Here is a 25,808-nt window from a genome sequence, read left to right as displayed (position 1 = left end):
TTGTCTGATGATGAAGTGAGTGTGTGAGAGAGAGAGAACGGCACAGCAATCAGCAGAAGACAGGAGGGAACAAGTGCAAGGAGCGAGGGATGAGAGAAAGAAAGAGGGATCCTTAAACAAGTACAGAGAAAGAGAGAACAGGACACTGGTGTGAGTCAGGTAGACAGGCTTTGAAGGGATGAAACGGGAGAGAAGTGTTTTTGTTTGTGACTAGAGCGGGTCTTCACAGTGCAGAAAATCACTATACAACACTCCTACTCCTAATGCTGCACAACGCGTGGGATCGGACAGGCACACAGCTGAGAAAGACGAGAGGAGAGACGAGAGAGAGAGCTGAGCGCTTAGCGAGTGGGCATGTGTGAGTGCAAGTGTGAGTGCAAGTGTGAGTGCATGTGTGAGTGGGTGGGTGGGTGGGAGAGGCGAGATGCAGGGGGTGCGTAAAAGCGGACAAGTACGCAGTACTAGAAAACTGTGATGAGAGAATGTGAAAAAAAGAGGTAAAAAGATAACACGCTTAAAAGGCTTAAAAGCAAGTCATGATAGTGTATTTTATAGTGTGGCTTTGAACTGAGTCATGATAGTGTATTTTATAGTGTGGCTTTGAACTGAGTCATGATAGTGTATTTTATAGTGTGGCTTTGAACTGAGTCATGATAGTGTATTTTATAGTGTGGCTTTGAACTGAGTCATGATAGTGTATTTTATAGTGTGGCTTTGAACTGAGTCATGATAGTGTATTTTATAGTGTGGCTTTGAACTGAGTCATGATAGTGTATTTTATAGTGTGGCTTTGAACTGAGTCATGACAGTGTATTTTATAGTGTGGCTTTGAACTGAGTCATGATAGTGTATTTTATAGTGTGGCTTTGAACTGAGTCATGATAGTGTATTTTATAGTGTGGCTTTGAACTGAGTCATGATAGTGTATTTTATAGTGTGGCTTTGAACTGAGTCATGATAGTGTATTTTATAGTGTGGCTTTGAACTGAGTCATGATAGTGTATTTTATAGTGTGGCTTTGAACTGAGTCATGACAGTGTATTTTATAGTGTGGCTTTGAACTGAGTCATGACAGTGTATTTTATAGTGTGGCTTTGAACTGAGTCATGACAGTGTATTTTATAGTGTGGCTTTGAACTGAGTCATGACAGTGTATTTTATAGTGTGGCTTTGAACTGAGTCATGACAGTGTATTTTATAGTGTGGCTTTGAACTGAGTCATGATAGTGTATTTTATAGTGTGGCTTTGAACTGAGTCATGATAGTGTATTTTATAGTATTAATGATGTTAGTAACATAAAGACTAGTTATTCACCTGTTTAATGATGTTAGTAACATAAAGAGTAGTTCACCTGTTTAATGATGTTAGTAACATAAAGAGTAGTTAATCTGTTTAATGATGTTAGTAACATAAAGAGTAGTTAATCTGTTTAATGATGTTAGTAACATAAAGAGTAGTTAATCTGTTTAATGATGTTAGTAACATAAAGAATAGTTAATCTGTTTAATGATGTTAGTAACATAAAGAATAGTTAATCTGTTTAATGATGTTAGTAACATAAAGAATAGTTAATAATGGTCATGTGATGAGAGAAGTAGTGGAGCATTAAATGAACGTTAACAGTATAATGCCTTTAAAATTCATGACCACACCTTCAGCTCTTTCATCCTACATTAACAATACTAATGTACTGTGTGTGTGTGTGTGTGTGTGTGTGTGTGTGTGTGTGTGTGTGTGTGTGTGTGTGTGTGTGTGTGTGTGTGTGTGTGTGTGTGTGTGTGTGTGTGTGTGTGTGTGTGTGTGTGTGTGTGTTTTCCTACATTAGTATTACTGCTGTACTGCGCTAACGGGGCATCTGGAGACAGGTGATAAACGAACCTATTACAGATAAGAAGGACCCACACATATACACACACACACACACACGCCTGCATGTGGACATGCACACACACACACATTCTTGAAGCTTTGCTCAGTCAAGCAGGAGATGGAGGGACAGGTGGAGTAAAGGTGAAGAGGAGGAGAGTGAAGGACACAGAGAGAGATGATATCAAGACAAAGAGGAGAACTACAAATGGAGATGGTTTAGAGAAAGTGAGAGAGAGAAAGAGAAGAGAGAGAGAGAAAGAGAGAGAGAGAAAGAGAGAGTGAGAGAGAGAAATAGAGAGATAGAGAGATAGAGCGAGAGAGAGAGAAAGAGAAAGAGTGAGTGAGAGAAAAGGTGAGAGAGAGAGAGCGAGAGTGAGAAAGTGAGAGAGAAAGAGAAAGAGTGAGTGAGAGAAAGAGAAAGAGTGAGTGAGAGAAAAGGTGAGAGAGAGAGAGCGAGAGTGAGAAAGTGAGAGAGAAAGAGAAAGAGTGAGTGAGAGAAAAAGTGATAGAGAGAAAGAGAGAGAGAGAGAAAGAGAGAGAGAGGGAAAGAGAGAGAGAGAGAGAGAGACAGAGAGAGAGAGAGGGAAAGAGAGAGAGAGGGAAAGAGAGAGAGAGAAGGAGAGAGAGAGAGTGAAAGAGAGAGAGGGAAAGAGAGAGATAGAGAGAGAGAGAGAGAGAGAGAGAGAGAGAGAGAGAGAGAGAGAGAGAGAGAGGGCGTTAAGAGACGTTGAAGCAGTGGGAGTGTGAGGAGCAGTGTGTGTGTAGGGGGGCAGAGACAAACCCTGTAGTATAGTATAATAGCTACTGTTGTACAGTGAGTGGTATCTGGTGCAGCCCAGGGCCACCTTGTTGTGCTACAGGCCCTTCATGTTTTTACATTTAGCTCAGTTGGTAGGATGTGGTGCCTAGTTGGAACACAATCCTGCAGTACCTGTGGCCCTCCAGGAACAGGGTTGTCTACCCCTGGTGTAGGGTAACATTCCCTGAGATGCTGATCTTGGGTCAGTTTTGCACCCTGGAGTACTGTACATACACTTCATATACAAAAAGGCTTAAATCACCCAACAGCAGTGCCGACCGCACTAATGCTCTTGTGGCTGAATGAAAACAAGTCCCCGCAGCAATGTTCCAACATCTAGTGGAAAGCCTTCCCAGAAGAACGGGGGCTGTTATAGCAGCAATGTTCCAACATATAGTTGAAAGCCTTCCCAGAAGAGTGGAGGCTGTTATAGCAGCAAAGGGGGGACCAACTCCATATTAATGCCCATGATTTTGGAATGAGATGTTCAACGAGCAGGTGTCCACTTACTTTTGGACATTAGTGTATACGATGCCTGATAACCTGACAATTGGTGCACCAATTCATTACAATCTGAGTGATCCTAGCTCTAGTGTGTGTGTGTGTGTGTGGGCCAGTTTTAATGAGGCAGTATGTTACAGCAGCAGATTACCCAGACCCTGAGAACACACACTGACACGATTGTGCAGACAACAGCATGCCAACACGCACATTACCCAGGTCCTGCTGTTTAGAATGCAGTACACCAAAAATGTCTTGTTTGATTACAAAGTCAAATTACTGCAGGGCTTAGTGTGTGTGTGTGTGTGTGTGTGTGTGTGTGTGTGTGTGTGTGTGTGTGTGTGTGTGTGTGTGTGTGTGTGTGTGTGTGTGTGTGTGTGTGTGTGTGTGTGTGTGTGTGTGTGTGTGTGTGTGTGTGTGTGTGTGTGTGTGTGTGTGTGTGTGTGTGCGTGCGATGGGTTGATAAGCCAACAAGCTCACCCAGTCTCACTGCAGAATTAGACGTTCATCAACGTTCTCCAAATGTCCTTTCAAAGTGTTTTTCTCCTGCTGTTCTGTATCGTTCCATTTCTCCAAAAGTCATATTTAGAAGTTAAGGGTTAAATTCCGTCACTCATTCTAAATGGTTAAGGGTTAAGGTTTGGGATGGGGTTAGAAACCCCCCACTGGGATTGAACACGCAACCTTCCAGTGGTTGGAGCGTTGGGCCAGTAACCAAAAGGTTGCTGTATTGAATCCCTGAGCTGACAAGGTAAAGATCTGTCGTTCTGCCACTGAACAAGGCAGTTAACCCACTGTTCCCCGGGCGCCGAAGACGTGGACGTTGATTAAGGCAGCCCCCGCACCTCTCTGACTCAGAGGGGTTAAATGTGGAAGACACATTTCAGTTGAAGGCATTCAGTTGTACAACTGACTAGATATCCCCCTTTCCCCATCTGATCCAGAGTCATGGGATTACTTGATGGTAAAGTGCTCGTTTCCCCGAGTGACCCGTTTTGAAGGCCTTTCCCAACGTCCTCAGGACATGGATAGAAGCCCAACTTCAAAGTCAATCTTGAACGACCTGGCTGGATAAGCAACATTCTCTCCCAATAAACACAGGGTATGGAAAAAGTTGTGACAGGAATTTCCTTAGCGCTCTGTCACACTCACTCACACAAACACACACACACACACACCCTCTCTTTAGTTGTTTCCCTTTCTCTCTCTCCACCTCTCTATCACTCTATCCTACAGTCTACAGTCAATCAAGGACTACAAAAGAAAAACCAGCCCCGTCGCGGACCAGGATGTCTTGCTCCCAGACAGACTAAACAACTTCTTTGCTCGCTTTGAGGACAATACAGTGCCACTGACACGGCCCGCTACCAATACGGGCTCTCCTTCACCGCGGCCAACGTGAGTAAAACATTTAACCGTGTTAACCCTCGCAAGGCTGCAGGCCCAGACGGCATCCCCAGCCGCGTCCTCAGAGCATGCGCAGACCAGCTGGCTGGTGTGTTTACGGACATATTCAATCAATCCTTATCCCAGTCTGCTGTTCCCACATGGTTCAAGAGGACCACCATTGTTCCTGTTCCCAAGAAAGTGAAGGTAAATGAGCTAAATGACTACCGCCCAGTAGCACTCACTTCCGTCATCATGAAGTGCTTTGAGAGACTAGTCAAGGATCATATCACCTTCACCCTACCTGACACCCTAGATCCACTCCAATTTGCATACCGCCCCAATAGGTCCACAGACGACGCAATCACACTGCACACTGCCCTAACCCATCTGGACAAGAGGAATACCTATGTAAGAATGCTGTTCATCGACTACAGCTCAGCATTTAACACCATAGTACCCTCCAAACTCGTTATTAAGCTCAAGACCCTGGGTTTCGACCCCGCCCTGTGCAACTGGGTCCTGGACTTCCTGACGGGCCGCCCCCAGATGGTGAGGGTAGGTAACAACATCTCCACCCCGCTGATCCTCAACACGGGGGCCCCACAAGGGTGCGTTCTCAGCCCTCTCCTGTACTCCCTGTTCACCCACGACTGCGTGGCCATGCACGCCTCCAACTCAATCATCAAGTCTGCGGACGACACTACAGTGGTAGGCTTGATTACCAACAACGACGAGACGGCCTACAGGGAGGAGGTGAGGGCCCTCGGAGTGTGGTGTCAGGAAAATAACCTCACAATCAATGTCAACAAAACAAAGGAGATGGTCGTGGACTTCAGGAAACAGCAGAGGAAGCAGCCCCCTATCCACATTGACGGGACAGTAGTGGAGAGGGTGGAAAGTTTTAACTTCCTCGGCGTACACATCACGGACAAACTGAAATGGTCCACCCACACAGACAGCGGGGTGAAGAAGGCGCGGCTTGTCACCAAAAACACTCACAAACTTTTACAGATGTACAATCGAGAGCATCCTGTCGGGCTGTATCGCCGCCTGGTACGGCAACTGCTCCGCCCATAACCGTAAGGCTCCCCAGAGGGTAGTGAGGTCTGCACAACGCATCACCGGGGGCAAACTACCTGCCCTCCAGGACACCTACACCACCCGATGTCACAGGAAGGCCAAAAAGATCATCAAGGACAACAACCACCCGAGCCACTGCCTGTTCACCCCGCTATCATCCAGAAGGCGAGGTCAGTACAGGTGCATCAAAACGGGGACCGAGAGACTGAAAAACAGCTTCTATCTCAAGGCCATCAGACTGTTAAACAGCCATCAGTAACATTGAGTGGCTACTGCCAACATACTGACTCAACTCCAGCCACTTTAATCATGGAAAAATGTATGTAATAAATGTATCACTAGCCACTTTAAACAATGCCACTTTATATAATGTTTACATACCCTACATTACTCATCTCATATGTATATATTGCACTCTATACCATCCACTGCATCTTGCCTATGCCGTTCTATACCATCACTCATTCATATATTTTTATGTACATATTCTTATTCATTCCTTTACACGTGTGTGTAGAAGGTAGTTGTTGTGAAATTGTTAGGTTAGATTACTTGTCAGATATTACTGCATGGTCGGAACTAGAAGCACAAGAATTTCGCTACACTCGCATTAACATCTGATAACCATGTGTATGTGACAAATAACATTTGATATCCCTACTCTTTCTCCCTCTTTCCCCTCTCTCACTCTTTCTAAATCACACATTCAATCTTTTCCACTCCCTTTTTCTGTCTCACTCCTTCCCCCTCTCTCTCTATACCTCTCTCACCCCTTCCCCCTCGCTCTCAGCCCTTCCCCCCCTCTCTCTCCATCTCTCTCACCCCTTCCTCCCTCTCTCTCCATCTCTCACCCCTTCCCCCCTCTCTCTCCATCTCTCACCCCTTCCCCCCTCTCTCTCCATCTCTCTCACCCCTTCCCCCCTCTCTCTCCATCTCTCTCACCCCTTCCCCCCTCTCTCTCCATCTCTCTCACCCCTTCCCCTCTCTCTCTCCATCTCTCACCCCTTCCCCCCCTCTCTCTCCATCTCTCTCACCCCTTCCCCCCTCTCTCTCCATCTCTCTCACCCCTTCCCCCCTCTCTCTCCATCTCTCTCACCCCTTCCCCCCTCTCTCTCCATTATCTCCTCATCAATCGCTGTGTAAATCAGTGTGGAACAGTGTACCACACACAGATGAATTACAGAGATGATATTATCTGGTATTAACATTAACACAGGAGCTGACTGTACAGTGTGTGTGATTGGGGATCTATATTTAGCAGAGAAGATCAGAAAAGGTGAGTGTGTAATAGACTGTGAAACTCACACACACACACACACACACACACACACACACACACACACACACACACACACACACACACACACACACACACACACACACACACACACACACACACCACACACACACACACACACACACACACACACACACACAGTGAGATTTCGAATGAATGTGTGTGGTTTTACTTTGATGAGAATGATGATAAGGCATATGGGCACGGCACACACACACACCTGGTTCATCCAAGTCCATACCTATCACACTTCAAAAAGCCCCCCCCCAAAAGACACACACACACACACACACCATACCTCAACCAACCCCCACCCCCCACACACACCGTCCCTCAACCAACCAACCCGCCCCCCCACACCCACCAACCAACCCCTTCCCCACACCCACAATCCCTCAACCTCTCCCTTCTTCAGGTCTCATCTCCCTCCATCTCCTGTGGAGTTACTATCCAGGCCTGGTATTTCTGGTCAGAAGGAGTCGAGGACGACAGAGACCTGAACTTGTTAAGTGTTCTTAGGGGGTTGACAAAAGCTCTGTCAGAGTATCACATATAGACCTGCCTTATGGGCCCTGGTCTAAAGTAGTGCACCTAATCTAACTATAGACACATATAGACCTGCCTTATGGGCCCTGGTCTAAAGTAGTGCACCTAATACAACTATAGACACATATAGACCTGCCTTATGGGCCCTGGTCTAAAGTAGTGCACCTAATCCAACGATAGACACATATAGACCTGCCTTATGGGCCCTGGTCTAAAGTAGTGCACCTAATACAACTATAGACACATATAGACCTGCCTTATGGGCCCTGGTCTAAAGTAGTGCACCTAATCCAACTATAGACACATATAGACCTGCCTTATGGGCCCTGGTCTAAAGTAGTGCACCTAATCCAACTATAGACACATATAGACCTGCCTTATGGGCCCTGGTCTAAAGTAGTGCACCTAATCCAACTATAGACACATATAGACCTGCATTATGGGCCCTGGTCTAAAGTAGTGCACCTAATCCAACTATAGATACATATAGACCTGCCTTATGGGCCCTGGTCTAAAGTAGTGCACCTAATCCAACTATAGACACATATAGACCTGCCTTATGGGCCCTGGTCTAAAGTAGTGCACCTAATACAACTATAGACACATATAGACCTGCCTTATGGGCCCTGGTCTAAAGTAGTGCACCTAATCCAACTATAGACACATATAGACCTGCCTTATGGGTCCTGGTCTAAAGTAGTGCACCTAATCCAACTATAGACACATATAGACCTGCCGTATGGGCCCTGGTCTAAAGTAGTGCACCTAATCCAACTATAGATACATATAGACCTGCCTTATGGGCCCTGGTCTAAAGTAGTGCACCTAATCCAACTATAGACACATATAGACCTGCCTTATGGGCCCTGGTCTAAAGTAGTGCACCTAATCCAACTATAGATACATATAGACCTGCCTTATGGGCCCTGGTCTAAAGTAGTGCACCTAATACAACTATAGACACATATAGACCTGCCTTATGGGCCCTGGTCTAAAGTAGTGCACCTAATCCAACTATAGATACATATAGACCTGCCGTATGGGTCCTGGTCTAAAGTAGTGCACCTAATCCAACTATAGTCACATATAGACCTGCCTTATGGGCCCTGGTCTAAAGTAGTGCACCTAATGCAAATATAGACACATATAGACCTGTCTTATGGGCCCTGGTCTAAAGTAGTGCACCTAATCCAACTATAGACACATATAGACCTGCCTTATGGGCCCTGGTCTAAAGTAGTGCACCTAATACAACTATAGACACATATAGACCTGCCGTATGGGCCCTGGTCTAAAGTAGTGCACAAGGGAATAGGGTGCCAGTCTAGGGTGCCGAACTATAGAAATGTGGCCCAAGGGTCACGTAGACCTGACATCTAGATTCAGGTTTCCCAGACTGATTAACACCTGGTCTAAATATAGAGTCATGGCTCTAGGGTTAAGGAGTCAGGGGGACAGTGTCAGAGTAGACCTGGTGGTCTAAATATAGAGTCATGGCTCTAGGGTTAAGGAGTCAGGGGGATAGTGTCAGAGTAGACCTAGTGGTCTAACTATAGAGTCATGGCTCTAGGGTTAAGGAGTCAGGGGGACAGTGTCAGAGTAGACCTAGTGGTCTAACTATAGAGTCATGGCTCTAGGGTTAAGGAGTCAGGGGGACAGTGTCAGAGTAGACCTAGTGGTCTAACTATAGACATTTGGAGATCTAGGGTGCCTTATGGGCCCTGGTCTATGGGCCCTGGTGGGCCCTCATGGGCCCTGGTCTAAAGTAGTGCACCTAGTCTAGATATAGACACATGGAGAACAGGAGGGACTGATTAAAACCTGATCTAACAATATAGCTATGGCCCTAGGGTCACCTCACCAATGGGAGGGAGTCACACGTTCCAATTACACTCTTAACGACCCATACCTTAATGAATGTGTTCAGCTCGTTTAACACAGCTAGCCAATAGGGAGGGAGTTTTTTTGTTTTGTCTTAATTGGATGACCCACTTCATGGTTGGCTTGGGTGAAGTAAAGGATCATGGGAGGATATAAATGATGCCCTTGAGGAGGAGGGCACCTGAGCGGCTGGTTGGTGTGTGTGTGTTGTGTGTTTTGTGTTGTGTGTTGTGTGGTGTGTGTTGTGTGTGTGCGTCCTGTCCCCACTTAAATAGTTAATAACCAAACTGTGCCATTGACACAGCAACCAAATCTAGAGGCATTCTGCCAAAAATGTAACTTCATTCAAGACATCAAGACATGACTACACTAGAACACAACTCTCTCCCTCTATGTCATCTTTTGCACTGTCAAAGACAAAAGACAAACCTCACCACTCTCTCACCCTCTTACTCTGACTACGACTGGCTTAGCTAACGCTAGCTACTAGTGCATCCCTATGGCCCATCGCCTCGAAAGGGTAACAACGCTAACGTTAGCTAGCGCATCCCTATGGCCCATCGCCTCGACTGGGTAACAACGCTAACATTAGCTAGCGCATCCCTATGGCTCATTGCCTGTAGCGCTTACGCTAAACGCTAGACTGGACAACACAAGTCAAACGTGTGATTAGTGCCATCCATCTCCACGTCGGGTCATTGATCATAGTTTAGATTACATCTAATGGACACTTCAGTTCACATGACCAAATGCAGATAACAGCCTGAAGTACTCAACCACACACACACACACACACACACACACACACACACACACACACACACACACACACACACACACACACACACACACACACACACACACACACACACACACACACACACACACACACACACACACACACACTGCTGAGAGGGATGGATAAACTATAATAACTATGGTGTGGGCAGAGAGGACTGAGTTTACGGTTCTCTGTACTGTGTGTGACAGAAAGGGGAGGGGAGAATGAGTGTGTGTGTGTATGTGTGACAGAGAGAGGAGGGGAGGATGAGTGTGTGTGTGACAGAGAGAGGTGGGGAGGATGAGTGTGTGTGTGTGTGTGTGACAGAGAGAGGAGGAGAGAATGAGTGTGTGTGTGACGGAGAGGGGAGGAGAGAATGTGTGTGTGTGTGTGTGTGTGTGTGTGTGTGTGTGTGTGGACGGAACTTTCAGTTACTTAGTACATTTAGTACATTTACAACACTATTATAACATGTACGTACGCGTTCACACACACACACACCTTTTTAAATAACAAGCGCTCACAGTCTTACTGTAGACATCCAATCCCTTGTCCATAAATGTCAAATTTGGAAAGTTAAATTCAGGCAATAATTCCCAATGCTTAAAGGATAGGGTTAAGGGTGAAAACTAAAATAAATAAACAAGGTCCTATCACTGGGATTGAACACGCGACCCTCGGAGCCGCCCGTCCGCCATCCCCGCCCACAACGCCATAGCAAAACACAAGACAACTTGATGGTAATAGTGCTCACCATTGTCCCTAGTGGACGGTTTTGAAGTCATCTTTTTTTTTACGTCCTGCTTACCTGGATGGACGTCTAATTTGGCAGTGGATCTTGTGTGACCTGGCTGTATATAACCACTCCTACAGTCCATCCCACTGTCATAACGGTCTTTACTGAAGTTATGGAATCTGTGTGTGTGTGTGTGTGTGTGTGTGTGTGTGTGTGTGTGTGTGTGTGTGTGTGTGTGTGTGTGTGTGTGTGTGTGTGTGTGTGTGTGTAGGTTAACTCTTCTAACAGAGATTGTGCAATGTGTAAAGACTAAAAGACATTTTCTCTGCAAGGATTTCAAACGACCACTGACGGCCACTTTAGACCAGGTCCTCGAGAGTAGACACACACACACTCTAAACAAGGTCACCCAAACACACCCACTAACCTATCTCCACCCTCACGCACACACGCGCACACACCCCATATCTCCCTCCCCAGTCCAGTTAAGACGGCAGTAGAATTTAAATGGTGGTTTCCATGACCAGAATGAGAACAGGGGGAGCTAAAAGAAAGAAAGGAAAACCTCTCCCAAAGAAAGATGACGGGAGTGAGGGATGAGGGACGGAGGTAGCCTTGGAAAGAGACATGAAAGGATGGAGAAAAATAGGGGGGAGAAAGTTTTTTTTTAAATGCTAAAATATGATAAAGTGAGGGAGAAAATGAAGGAAAGAGCGTGTCAGAGGATGGATGGAAAGAGTGGAGAGAGAGTAATGGGAGACGATTAAAGGAGCAAAACAGAATGAGAAAGCACTCTCAGAGGGCAACAGAGTCACAGACTCATGGGGATGGAGAAACAACCTCTGTTAAACCCTGGTAATGACTCCATTAGGTATTTCCCAGGCAGACATTGATCTATAAAGAGACTAGTCAATTCTTCAGTTAGAAACCAAAAAGATCTACACTACCGGTCAAATGTTTTAGAACACCTACTCATTCAAGGGTTTTTCTTTATTTTTCGACATTGTAGAATAATAGTGAAGACATCAAAACTACGAAATAACACATATTGAATCATGTTGTAACCAAAAAAAAGTGTTAAACAAATCAAAATATATTTTATATTTGAGATTCTTGAAATAGCCACCCTTTGCCTTGATGACAGCTTTGCACACTCTTGGCATTCTCTCAACCAGCTTCATGAGGTAGTCACCTGGAATCCATTTCAATTAACAGGTGTGCCTTCTTAAAAGTTAATTTGTGGAATTTCTTTGCTTCTTAATGCATTTGAGCCAATCAGTTGTGTTGTGACAAGGTAGCCCAAATAAATGAGTAACAGACATCTCAATATCAACGGTTCAGAGGAGACTGTGTGAATAAGGCCTTCATTATCGAATTGCTGCAAAGAAACCACTACTAAAGGACACAAATCATAAGAAGAAACTTGCTTGGGCCAAGAAACACGAGCAACAGACATTAGACTGGTGGAAATGTGTCCTTTGGTCGAGAGTCCAAATTGGAGATTTTTGGTTCCAACTGCAGTGTCTTTGTGAGACGCGGTGTGAGTGAACGGAGGATCTCTGCATGTGTATTTCCCACAGTAAAGCATGGAGGAGGAGGTGTTATGGTGTGGGGGTGCTTTGCTGGTGACACTGTCTGTGATTTATTTAGAATTCAAGGCACACTTAACCAGCATGGCTTCCACAGCATTCTGCAGCGATACGCCATCCCATCTGGTTTGGGTTTAGTGGGACTATCATTTGTTTTTCAACAGGACAATGACCCAGTACACTTCCAGGCTGTGTAAGGGCTATTTTACCAAGAAGGACAGTGATGGAGTTCTGCATCAGATAACCTGGCCTCCATAATCCCCCGAGTCAGAAAAGCAGCCAACAAGTGCTCAGCGTAAGTGGGAACTCCTTCAAGACTGCTGGAAAAGCTTTCTTGGTGAAGCTGGTTGAGAGAATGGCAAGAGTTTGCAAAGCTGTCATCAAGACAAAGGGTGGCTATTGAAGAATCTCAAATATAAAATATATTTTGATTTGTTTAAAACTGTTTTGGTTAGTACATGATTCCATGTGTTATTTCATCGTTTTAAAGTCTTCACAATTATTCTACAATAAAGAAAATAGTAAAAATAAAGAAAAACAAGTTAATGAGTAGGTGTTGTAAAACCTTTGACCAGTAGTGTATGTTCATGTATATCTACAATGTTTTGTGTAATTCACACCTGATAGTGTGTTGTGTGTGTGGAGGGACTGTCCTTCATATGACCCTGTACTGTGGTTACTTCAAACAACAGGCTAACTGTCATTGTTCACAATGTTACATGGTTGCTTGTTTATGTGGTTGTTATGGTAACATGTTGCGTTATCCTGACAGGGTTTTAGCTGTGTGGGTTAGCGTGAAGACCGTAACCAAAGCAACAGTTTTACAGTACTGTTGGCCTACCTCAGAGAGAGAGAGAGAGAGACAGAGAGAGAGACAGAGAGAGAGACAGAGACAGAGACAGAGAGAGAGACAGAGAGAGAGACAGAGAGAGAGACAGAGAGAGAGACAGAGAGAGAGACAGAGAGAGAGACAGAGAGGGAGACAGAGAGAGAGACAGAGAGAGAGACAGAGAGAGAGACAGAGAGAGACAGAGAGAGAGACAGAGAGAGAGTGTTAGATCGAAACGGAGGGTTAAGGGTAAAAAAGAGAAGTACTGAAGGCCTACCTCAGCTCTGGGGGAGGAGAAGACATCCGTCTGGTTGGTTTTGACAGTCTTCCTGGAGAGAGAGAGGGGGAGGGAGAGAGCGAGAAATAGAAAGGGAGTTTTAACATTTCATCGTACTGTCAGAGATGACCGTTTCGAAAATGTGAAAAACCCTGCGGTGAGTGAGGTCAGAGTCCAGAGAGGAAATAGAGAGTCCTAGTTTACATCACTTCCTGTTGAGAGAGTCCCTAATTAGCACATAACAAGTCCTTAGTTACCACATCTCTCAACAGGGAACTTTGACAGCATCCCAAACAGCAACCTATTCCCTACATAGTGCACTATGGGCCCTGGTCAAAAGTAGTGCACTATATAGGGAATAGGGTACCAGTTGGGACTCACACCATGACAAGAGAGAGCAACACATCAGAGAAGTGAACATTAGAGGAAACGACAACTCTCTGTTACAGGACTAAGTGAAGGAGCTTCAGAGGTCAAGCAGTGTCAGTGATGGATGGTGCCCAGGAAGTGGAAGAAGTAAGAGTTCTATTCATGTGAGACTGTGGTGCAGTGAACTCTGAATGAGGGAACAGTACAAAAGAAGTATGTAGGGAGCAAGTTGTTTTTGGTGAGTAGTAGCTGAGTGCTAAAGAGTCCCAGAGTTACAGGAAGTAGGCAGGAGGTAGCAGCCGTAGTGATACGTTGAAACAGTATTACTGTGGTATTATATTTAAGCAATAAGGACCAAGGGGGCGTGGTATATGGTCAAAATACCACGGCTAAGGGCTGTTCTTAGCATGACGCAACACGGAGTGCCTGGATACAGCCCTTAGCCGTGGTATATTGGCCGTGTAGAACAACTAAATGACAGCTTACACTCTACGTGTAGAACAACTAAATGACAGCTTACACACTACGTGTAGAACAACTAAATGACAGCTTACACTCTACGTGTAGAACAACTAAATGACAGCTTACACTCTACGTGTAGAACAACTAAATGACAGCTTACACTCTACGTGTAGAACAACTAAATGACAGCTTACACACTACGTGTAGAACAACTAAATGACAGCTTACACACTACGTGTAGAACAACTAAATGACAGCTTACACTCTACGTGTAGAACAACTAAAAGACAGCTTACACTCTACGTGTAGAACAACTAAATGACAGCTTACACTCTACGTGTAGAACAACTAAATGACAGCTTACACTACGTGTAGAACCACTAAATGACAGCTTACACTCTACGTGTAGAACAACTAAATGACAGCTTACACTCTACGTGTAGAACAACTAAATGACAGCTTACACTCTACGTGTAGAACAACTAAATGACAGCTTACACTCTACGTGTAGGGGGTCGGAGGCGACGCAGGGCTCGTGGTTGGTACTGACTGTCTGACTCAGTCTGGTAGAAAAACATCCTGATGACATCATCCAATAGAACCCAGGTAGGCAGGCCCAGCAATCTCTGATGGAGAGGAGAGGAGAGGAGAGGAGAGGAGAGGAGAGGAGAGGAGAGGAGAGGAGAGGAGAGGAGGGAGAGAGAGAGAGAGAGAGAGAGAGAGAGAGAGAGAGAGAGAGAGAGAGAGAAAGAGAGAGAGAGAGAGAGAAAGAGACAGAGTGTGAGACAGAGAGAGAGACGGAGAGTGTTAGATCAAAACGGAGGGTTACGGGGAAAAAAACTGTCCAGAAAAAAAGAGAAGTGAGTAGTAGACTATTAGAAAGACAAATGGCACCCTATTCCCTATGTAGTGCACTGCTTTAACCAGGGTCCATTTGGTTGAACTCTGGATGTGTTTACAGTTCACAACACAGCGGTGGAGCAACATTGTGACATGAGAAAAAGCACTGGCTAAATTAGGAGATCACTCACTGCCCTTTCAATCTGCAAATACACACTGAGTGGACAAACCATTAGGAGCACCTTCCTAATAATGAGTTGCATCCCCTTTTGCCCTCAGAACAGCCTCAATTCATCAGGACATGGACTCTACAACGTGTTGACAGCATTCCACAGGGATTCTGGCCCATGTTGACTAAAATGCTTTCCATAGTTGTGTCAAGTTGGCTCGATGTCCTTTGGGCGGTGGACCATTCTTTATACACACGGGAAACTGTTGAGAGTAAAAAAACCAGCAGCATTGTAGTTCTTGACACAAACCAGTGTGCCTGGCTAATAATACTGTACCCCGTTCAAAGGCACTTCAATCTTTTGTCTTGCCCATAATCGCTCTGAATGAGAAACATACACAATCCATGTCTCAATTGTCTCAAGGCTTAAAAATCCTTCTTTAACGTGTCTCCCCCCCTTCATCTACACTGACTGAAGTGGATTTAACAAAGGACATCAATAAGAGATCATAGTTTTCACTCTGTGTATATTTTCCGTAGGGCTTACCTTCATATAAGTGTTGAGTTCTGGAATTCTATTCTCTGCAATCTCCTTCTTATTGCCAATGAACACTTTACCTAGAGACACACAAAGACACACAGGGACACACAGAAACACACAGAGACACACAGAGGCACACAGAGATACACAGAGACACACAGAAACACACAGAGACACACAGAGACACACAGGGACACACAGAAACACACAGAGACACACAGAGACACACAGAGACACACAGAGAAACACAGAGAAACACACCATAGATAGTCGTTCAACGTTCTTCCCCTCCAACAAGACCAATCAATAACTAAAATTCTTCCTTTCTGGGAATCGATCAATCTGAAATAACTCATTTCAAGGTTGACAATATTGCCTTTGGGTGGTTGCATAAATATCAACAACATAATGACATTTTAATTGCATTTCTCATCAGAGTTGATGATATGTTAATGAAACATCCCACAGGCTACAGATGTAGGATCTTCATTTGATCACTCTTTTGTCGCTGAGAATTTTCATCCACAGCAGGGAATTAAAACTTGTAGTGTATTCGAGGTTTAAAAAGGCCTCTAAAGTTTGTGATTTTCACTTTAATATGTCACACTTGATTTTCCCTAATGAAAAATGTATCAACCCTACAAAAATGTCCATGAATCATACTTTCTTGTTGCTGCAGGATTAGTTTCCTGCTGTAGTAAACTGGCTCAAATTAAGAGTCTACATCAGTAGCGTGTGTTCCATGTGACACCCTATTTCCCATATAGCCACTATGGGTCCTGGTCTAAAGAAGTGCACTACATAGGGAAATAGGGTGCCATTAAATAGGGTGCCATTGGGACACAGACTGACAGTACGATACAAATAAACAAAGACTGTAGTTGAATGACTGTCCAACCAACGGCTATCTGAGATACTCAGAACACACAGTACAACTAGGCCCAACTGAATGTCACCTAGAACCTGTAGCTGAATAGAATTATTAACATTTAGAACACCCCCCTGAAGTTCTTCTGTGCTCCAATTGTAACGTTCTACATTAGATTCAGCCTCGGCTATTTCCCTCTGCTGCTAAAACTCATTTAGAGGGAGAGAGAGAGAGAGCGAGAGGGGAGGAGGACAGAAAGAAAAAGTGGGGGGGAGATGGAGGGAGGGAGAGATGGAAAGAAGACAGAGACAGAGAGACAGGGAGGGAGACAGGGAGGGAGACAGGGAGGGGAGGGAGGGAGGGAGGGAGGGAGGGAGGGAGGGAGGGAGGGAGGGAGACAGGGTGGGAGGGAGGGAGGGAGGGAGGGAGGGAGGGAGGGAGGGAGGGAGGGAGGGAGGGAGGGAGGGAGGGAGGGAGGGAGGGAGGGAGGGAAAACTAATTTAGCCCCATCTAATGACTGTGATCATCTCTATCTCCCACCATCACTCTCCCTCTGGCTCTATCTTTCTCCATCTCTGTCTCTCGCCATCTTTCTCCCTCTGACTCCATCTCTCTCTGTCTCTCTCCATCTCTTTCCGTCTCTCTCTGTCTCTCTCCATCTCTTTCCCACCGACTCCATCTCTCTCCGTCTCTCTCCATCTTTCTCCCTCTGGCTCCATCTCTTTCTGTCTCTCTCCCTCCCTCCATCCCTCATTCTCTGGCTCCATCTCTCTTTTTCTTTTCATTTGAATGGAGATAGAGAGAACTGATGATTAGTTCCATTATCATCATTAAGCCAATGTCTACATTTAAAAGCCGTCCGTTTGGGAGCTTAAACGGCACGTGCCCAAGTGTGTGTGTATATGTGTGTGTGTGTGTGTGTGAGAGAGAGAGAGAGAGACTTCACTGACAGTCCTCTACTGTAACTCTCTCTCTGGACTTTAGAGTCTTCATCTCCATTATGTTACTGTGAGAGTACAGAACAGAACATAACATTGGGAGAGAGAGAGTGGGGGTGGGGGGTGAAGGAAATAGGGAAGAGAGAGAGAGAGAGAGAGAGAGAGAGAGGAGAGAGAGAGAGAGAGAGAGGAGAGAGAGAGAGAGAGAGAGAGAGAGAGAGAGAGAGAAGAGAGAGAAGAGAGAGAGAGAGAGAGAGAGAAGAGAGAGAGAGAGAGAGAGAGAGAGAGAGAGAGAGAAGAGAGAGAAGAGAGAGAAGAGAGAGAGAGAGAGGGAAGAGAGAGAGAGAGAGAGAGAGAGAGAGAAGAGAGAGAGAGAGAGAGAAGAGAGAGAAGAGAGAGGGAAGAGAGTTAGAGAGAGAGAGAGAGAGAGAGAGAAGAGAGAGGGAAGAGAGTGAGAGACAGGGAAGAGAGAGAGAGAGAGAGAGAGAGAGAGAGAGAGAGAGAGAGAGAGAGAGAGAGAGAGAGAGAGAGAGAGAGAGAGAGAGAGAGAGAGAGAGAGAACAAAAAAATCCTTGTTTTCTAGTGTCCACCTGCAGAGAGACACTAATTATGCTGTAAAACAGGTATTCACTCTTGGCAGACATCCAACTGTTTGGATAGAGAGAAAAGAGATGAGAGACAGACAGAGAAGGCGAGACAGACATATAGAGAAGGAGAGACAGACATATAGAGAAGGGGAGACAGACATATAGAGAAGGAGAGACAGACCATTAGAGTCGGAGAGACAGACATATAGAGTCGGAGAGACAGACATATAGAGTCGGAGAGACAGACATATAGAGAAGGGGAGACAGACATATAGAGAAGGAGAGACAGACATACAGAGTCGGAGAGACAGACATACAGAGTCGGAGAGACAGACATATAGAGAAGGAGAGACAGACATATAGAGGAGAGAGACTGTCAGCCTCTGTCCAATCGATGGTCGTCGTCCCCATTCAAAGTCATAAATCTTTATTGGCAACGATGCTCAGAGCTATCGTAGCCTAATCAGTAACAGCCTTGTAACAATGTATTTATAGGAACGAGATGTCTTTCTCTCTCTCTCTGTCCGTCTGTCTTTCACTCTCTCTCTCTCTGTCTGTCTTTCACTCTCTCTGTCTCTCTTTCACTTTCTCTGTCTGTCTATCTTTCAATCTCTCTCTGTCTGTCTTTCACTCTCTCTCTCTCTGTCTCTCTCTTTGAATTGGCTAATCCCTGGTTCGATCACTCTCACTCACTCACTCTCACTCAGTCTTTGAATTGGCTAATCCCTGGCTCGCTCGCTCTCTCTCACTTTCTGTCTTTGAATTGGTTAACCCTGGCTCGCTCCAGGGATTAAGGGGTTAATCTCTCCTCCCTCCACATCATCCATCCTTTTAAATTGTCCTTTCCTGTTTCATTTCAATGTCATTCAGAATATGTCTTATTTCTCCCTCTGAATTAATCAGACTGTGTAACTACTGTGTAAATTCTGTGTGTGTGTGTGTGTGTGTGTGTGTGTGTGTGTGTGTGTGTGTGTGTGTGTGTGTGTGTGTGTGTGTGTGTGTGTGTGTGTGTGTGTGTGTGTGTGTGTGTGTGTGTGTGTGTGTGTGTGTGTGTGTGTGTGTGTGTGTGTGTAAATGCTGAATAAAGTAAAAGGGTTTGGACTGACTGAGTCTTCATAATATCCAGTAACACAGAGAGGGAATAGGAGTCCTGGTCTATCTGATATGGTGTTAATACAGAGAGGGAATAGGAGTCCTGGTCTATCTGATATGGTGTTAATACAGAGAGGGAATAGGAGTTCTGGTCTATCTGATATGGTGTTAATACAGAGAGAGAATAGGAGTCCTGGTCTATCTGATATGGTGTTAATACAGAGAGGGAATAGGAGTCCTGGTCTATCTGATATGGTGTTAATACAGAGAGAGAATAGGAGTCCTGGTCTATCTGATATGGTGTTAATACAGAGAGAGAATAGGAGTCCTGGTCTATCTGGTATGGTGTTAATACAGAGATAATAAGAGTCCTGGTCTATCTGATATGGTGTTAATACAGAGAGGGAATAGGAGTCCTGGTCTGTCTGATATGGTGTTAATACAGAGAGAATAGGAGTCCTGGTCTATCTGATATGGTGTTAATACAGAGAGGGAATAGGAGTCCTGGTCTATCTGATATGGTGTTAATACAGAGAGTGAATAGGAGTCCTGGTCTATCTGATATGGTGTTAACACAGAGAGAGGGAATAGGAGTCCTGGTCTATCTGATATGGTGTTAACACAGAGAGGGAATAGGAGTCCTGGTCTATTTGATATGGTGTTAATACAGAGAGTGAATAGGAGTCCTGGTCTATCTGATATGGTGTTAACACAGAGAGAGGGAATAGGAGTCCTGGTCTATCTGATATGGTGTTAATACAGAGAGGGAATAGGAGTCCTGGTCTATCTGATATGGTGTTAACACAGAGAGGGAATAGGAGTCCTGGTCTATCTGATATGGTGTTAATACAGAGAGGGAATAGGAGTCCTGGTCTATCTGATATGGTGTTAACACAGAGAGGGAATAGGAGTCCTGGTCTATCTGATATGGTGTTAATACAGAGAGGGAATAGGAGTCCTGGTCTATCTGATATGGTGTTAATACAGAGAGGGAATAGGAGTCCTGGTCTATCTGATATGGTGTTAATACAGAGAGGGAATAGGAGTCCTGGTCTATCTGATATGGTGTTAACACAGAGAGGGAATAGGAGTCCTGGTCTATCTGATATGGTGTTAATACAGAGAGGGAATAGGAGTCCTGGTCTATCTGATATGGTGTTAATACAGAGAGGGAATAGGAGTCCTGGTCTATCTGATATGGTGTTAATACAGAGAGAGAATAGGAGTCCTGGTCTATCTGATATGGTGTTAATACAGAGAGGGAATAGGAGTCCTGGTCTATCTGGTATGGTGTTAATACAGAGATAATAAGAGTACTGGTCTATCTGATATGGTGTTAATACAGAGAGGGAATAGGAGTCCTGGTCTATCTGATATGGTGTTAATACAGAGAGGGAATAGGAGTCCTGGTCTATCTGATATGGTGTTAATACAGAGAGGGAATAGGAGTCCTGGTCTATCTGATATGGTGTTAATACAGAGAGGGAATAGGAGTCCTGGTCTATCTGATATGGTGTTAATACAGAGAGGGAATAGGAGTCCTGGTCTATCTGATATGGTGTTAATACAGAGAGGGAATAGGAGTCCTGGTCTATCTGATATGGTGTTAATACAGAGAGAGAATAGAAGTCCTGGTCTATCTGATATGGTGTTAATACAGAGAGAGAATAGGAGTCCTGGTCTATCTGATATGGTGTTTATACAGAGAGAGAATAGGAGTCCTGGTCTATCTGATATGGTGTTAATACAGAGAGGGAATAGGAGTCCTGGTCTATCTGATATGGTGTTAATACAGAGAGGGAATAGGAGTCCTGGTCTATCTGATATGGTGTTAATACAGAGAGGGAATAGGAGTCCTGGTCTACCTGATATGGTGTTAATACAGAGATAATAGGAGTCCTGGTCTATCTGGTATGGTGTTAATACAGAGAGTGAATAGGAGTCCTGGTCTATCTGGTATGGTGTTAATACAGAGAGGGAATAGGAGTCCTGGTCTATCTGGTATGGTGTTAATACAGAGAGGGAATAGGAGTCCTGGTCTATCTGGTATGGTGTTAACACAGAGAGGGAATAGGAGTCCTGGTCTATCTGATATGGTGTTAATACAGAGAGGGAATAGGAGTCCTGGTCTATCTGATATGGTGTTAATACAGAGATAATAAGAGTCCTGGTCTATCTGATATGGTGTTAATACAGAGAGAGAATAGGAGTCCTGGTCTATCTGATATGGTGTTAACACAGAGAGGGAATAGGAGTCCTGGTCTATCTGATATGGTGTTTAACACAGAGAGGGAATATGAGTCCTGGTCTATCTGATATGGTGTTAATACAGAGAGGGAATAGGAGTCCTGGTCTATCTGATATGGTGTTAATACAGAGATAATAGGAGTCCTGGTCTAACTGATATGGTGTTAATACAGAGAGGGAATAGGAGTCCTGGTCTATCTGATATGGCGTTAATACAGAGAGAGAATAGGAGTCCTGGTCTGTCTGATATGGTGTTAATACAGAGAGGGAATAGGAGTCCTTGTCTATCTGATATGGTGTTAATACAGAGATAATAGGAGTCCTGGTCTATCTGATATGGTGTTTAACACAGAGAGGGAATATGAGTCCTGGTCTATCTGATATGGTGTTAATACAGAGAGGGAATAGGAGTCCTGGTCTATCTGATATGGTGTTAATACAGAGAGGGAATAGGAGTCCTGGTCTAACTGATATGGTGTTAATACAGAGAGGGAATTGGAGTCCTGGTCTATCTGATATGGTGTTAATACAGAGAGAGAATAGGAGTCCTGGTCTGTCTGATATGGTGTTAATACAGAGAGGGAATAGGAGTCCTGGTCTATCTGATATGGTGTTAATACAGAGAGGGAATAGGAGTCCTGGTCTGTCTGATATGGTGTTAATACAGAGAGGGAATAGGAGTCCTGGTCTGTCTGATATGGTGTTAATACAGAGAGGGAATAGGAGTCCTGGTCTATCTGTGTTTTACACAATACCAGGTATTCTTACCCCCCGGAGAGAAGTGAACAATGACAGGGTGAATTATATTTTTACGTAACGCATACCGAACATTCATGTACAAGGACACACCCAACGGCATACACATAACGTGTACACACACACACTGAGCTGCCCACCCCTCCAGCCCCTCTCACTGAGCACCCCACCCCTCCAGCCACCAGCCCCTCTCACTGAGCTCCCCACACCTCCAGCCCCCAGCCCCTCACACTGAGCTGCCCACCCCTCCAGCCCCCAGCCCCTCTCACTGAGCTGCCCACCCCTCCAGCCCCCAGCCCCTCGCACTGAGCTGCCCACCCCTCCATCCCCCAGCCCCCTCTCACTGAGCTCCCCACCCCTCCAGCCCCCAGCCCCCTCTCACTGAGCTGCCCACCCCTCCAGCCCCCAGCCCCCTCTCACTGAGCTCCCCACCCCTCCAGCCCCCAGCCCCCTCTCACTGAGCTGCCCACCCCTCCAGCCCCCAGCCCCTCTCACTGGGCTGCCCACCCCTCCAGCCCCCAGCCCCCTCTCACTGAGCTGCCCACCCCTCCATCCCCCAGCCCCTCTCACTGGGCTGCCCACCCCTCCAGCCCCCAGCCCCTCTCACTGAGCTGCCCACCCCTCCAGCCCCCAGGCCCCTCTCACTGAGCTGCCCACCCCTCCAGCCCCCAGCCCCTCGCACTGAGCTGCCCACCCCTCCAGCCCCCAGCCCCTCTCACTGAGCACCCCACCCCTCCAGCCCCCAGCCCCTCTCACTGAGCTGCCCACCCCTCCAGCCCCCAGGCCCTCTCACTGAGCTGCCCACCCCTCCAGCCCCCAGCCCCTCTCACTGAGCACCCCACCCCTCCAGCCCCCAGGCCCTCTCACCAGGCAGGGTGGGCAGCCGGCAGGTGTTAGGTCCAGGTATGTCCTGGTCACCAGGTGAATACTTCAGCTCCAGCTCACTGTGCAGGTTGAAGAACTGGCTGTACCTCCGGTAGACCAGGTACTTACTACCACCTCTGGTCCTTACCTCCATCACAAAACGCTGCCGGGAGAGAGGGTGGGGGAGGAGGAGGGGAGAGAGAGATGGGAGAGAGGGAAGGGCAGAGGAGGAGAGTGGGAGGGAGGGAGGAAGTTGGGAGAGAGAATTATTACATGAGCTTTTGAGATGCTTTTCACACCATTTTTAGCGTTTAAAACGTTCTCCCCATTCTCCCCGGTGCGTTGTGTGGTCAGTGTACTGTTAACCAGCATCCAGAGACATACTTACATAATAGTGGATGAAGCCCTTTTTCTCCTCAATGTCTGCGATGGTGGCACTGATGGGAATGTTGTGCGGAAGCTGGTCAAAATCACTGAGCGAGAGAAGGAAGGAGAGGAGGAGAGGAGAACTAAGAAGTAAACAAATGCTTGGGTGACGTGCAGCTTCAAGGCGTGCTGTATGACGTCACTAATATATATAACCCTGGGCTGGGACAGAACCCTGGGGGTTATATAAGTTCAGCAACATATCAGACAGGTTAGAGCCGTCCAACCGCAGGCTGATGTAAAATTCAATTGCAGGGCTTCATGGCACCGAGAACTCTCACTCACTCACTCACTCACTCACACACACACACACACACACACACACCACACACACACACCACACACACACACACACACACACACACACACACACACACACACACACACACACAGCACCTGTGATGCGAGGAAACACGCGTCATAGCGTACACACACGCATTTATGTAGGGGGAATGTTGCAAAACGAGCCACTCTGTTGACTTTTGTGGAATTTAGTTTAGTTTCAAATTCACAATCGTGACAGATGACTATTCTAGAAAGATTGGAAACCCGCAGCATACACTATAGAAGAATAGGCTACTACCACAGATAAAAGGGGAAATAGCTTCGCTGTTACTATTCTATTGCCTAGTTACTGGCTAAATACCCAATTTGGCCCTCATACCATCATGGCCACCTAATCTTCCCCAGTTTCCAATTGGCTCATTCATCCCCCCTCTTCTCACTTCTCAGTCAATTTAACAGGTAAAATAAGGGGTAAAATACATTAACAACCGTGCTGGATGCAGAAGTTCACATTTCAGAATAGTCCTATGCTGCTTTCAACAACCGCTGTTACCACTGGCCTCATAACTCACCTCTCGTCTCGTAGTTGCTTGGGAAGCGACGACATGTTGATGGAGACCGGGCCGATTGAAGAATGGAACTTTCTGATAGATTTATCACAACACAGTCGCACCTCACTTCAACCCTCTTTCGATTAACAGAAACCTGAACTGAAAATCTGCTACAGACTCGCACAGCGGTTTCATGGAGCGGAACGAACGCGATCAGTAGGCGCAAACAGGCGACAGAGCAGAACGTGTGCAATCAGGAAGCCAAAATCAAGTTCCCCAAAATGATTAGGCTACACGCATCGGCCGTTTCTGAAGGTTGCTGAGGTGGATGGGGAGGGAAACACTTGTCTTGTTGTTCTCGAGCCTCTCAACAGAGAATCAAATCAAATAGACTAAATGGTCATGATGCAGATGTAAACTTGCTAGGTTAAAATAGGTTAAAACACATATATATATATATATATATATATATATATATATATCCCTCTCTCACTATTGCTCTCTCGACTGTTGTGTGGGTTCGTACAAGCTTGAAAAGTATGTCAATCACAATGCAACTGGCAAAATCAGGCATTGTACAATCATGCGACTGGCAGAGTAAAATAGCCACTAATTGATAAATGGACCATGTATGTTGTAAATGTCTTCTGTTTTCTCCAGATAGAATGTTTAGCCACGCACCTGTTCGTAAAAAACCGCCGTCATAATAAAGGAAGGGTGAGGAGGAAAGGGATCCGTTGAAGATCATTTTTACGCAGCCCCTTTGCAGCACCATCTAATCGGAGGCCTTTGGCCCAGTTGCAACATGTAAAGTCGATTCCTTTTCACTAGATGTCAGCGAAGAGAGCAGTAGAGGTTAGAAGTGAGCAGTAAAGGGTAGAACAGGGTAGAGGAGGGTGTAAGAGAGCAGTAGAGGTTAGAAGAGAGCAGTAAAGGGTAGAACAGGGTAGAGGAGGGTGTAAGAGAGCAGTAGAGGTTAGAAGAGAGCAGTAAAGGGTAGAACAGGGTAGAGGAGGGTGTAAGAGAGCAGTAGAGGTTAGAAGAGAGCAGTAAAGGGTAGAACGGGGTAGAGGAGGGTGTAAGAGAGCAGTAGAGGTTAGAAGAGAGCAGTAAAGGGTAGAACAGGGTAGAGGAGGGTGTAAGAGAGCAGTAGAGGTTAGAAGAGAGCAGTAAAGGGTAGAACAGGGTAGAGGAGGGTGTAAGAGAGCAGTAGAGGTTAGAAGAGAGCAGTAAAGGGT

General features: G+C 45.7%; 2 protein-coding genes across 2 annotated transcripts in view; one reads left to right on the top strand and one right to left on the bottom strand.

Moving 5' to 3' along the window:
- The window catches only part of LOC129842220 (neutrophil cytosol factor 4-like), a 34,387-nt gene extending 9,521 nt beyond the window's left edge, over positions 1-24,866 (bottom strand). Inside the window, exons 1-6 of the mRNA XM_055910676.1 lie at positions 24,592-24,866; positions 23,697-23,781; positions 23,312-23,471; positions 15,963-16,033; positions 14,905-15,032; positions 13,576-13,627 (exon numbers count right to left, since the gene is read on the bottom strand). Coding sequence (XP_055766651.1) covers positions 13,576-13,627; positions 14,905-15,032; positions 15,963-16,033; positions 23,312-23,471; positions 23,697-23,781; positions 24,592-24,626 — 531 coding nt within the window. The 5' untranslated portion in view covers positions 24,627-24,866. The remainder of the gene's footprint in view (positions 1-13,575; positions 13,628-14,904; positions 15,033-15,962; positions 16,034-23,311; positions 23,472-23,696; positions 23,782-24,591) is intronic.
- The window catches only part of LOC129842218 (parvalbumin alpha), a 48,398-nt gene that overhangs the window by 302 nt on the left and 22,288 nt on the right, over positions 1-25,808 (top strand). The window lies entirely within an intron of this gene.

Source organism: Salvelinus fontinalis, unplaced genomic scaffold (genome assembly GCF_029448725.1).
Source record: "Salvelinus fontinalis isolate EN_2023a unplaced genomic scaffold, ASM2944872v1 scaffold_0023, whole genome shotgun sequence".
Classification (NCBI taxonomy): domain Eukaryota; kingdom Metazoa; phylum Chordata; class Actinopteri; order Salmoniformes; family Salmonidae; genus Salvelinus; species Salvelinus fontinalis.
This window is presented reverse-complemented; position numbering and strand designations above follow the sequence as displayed.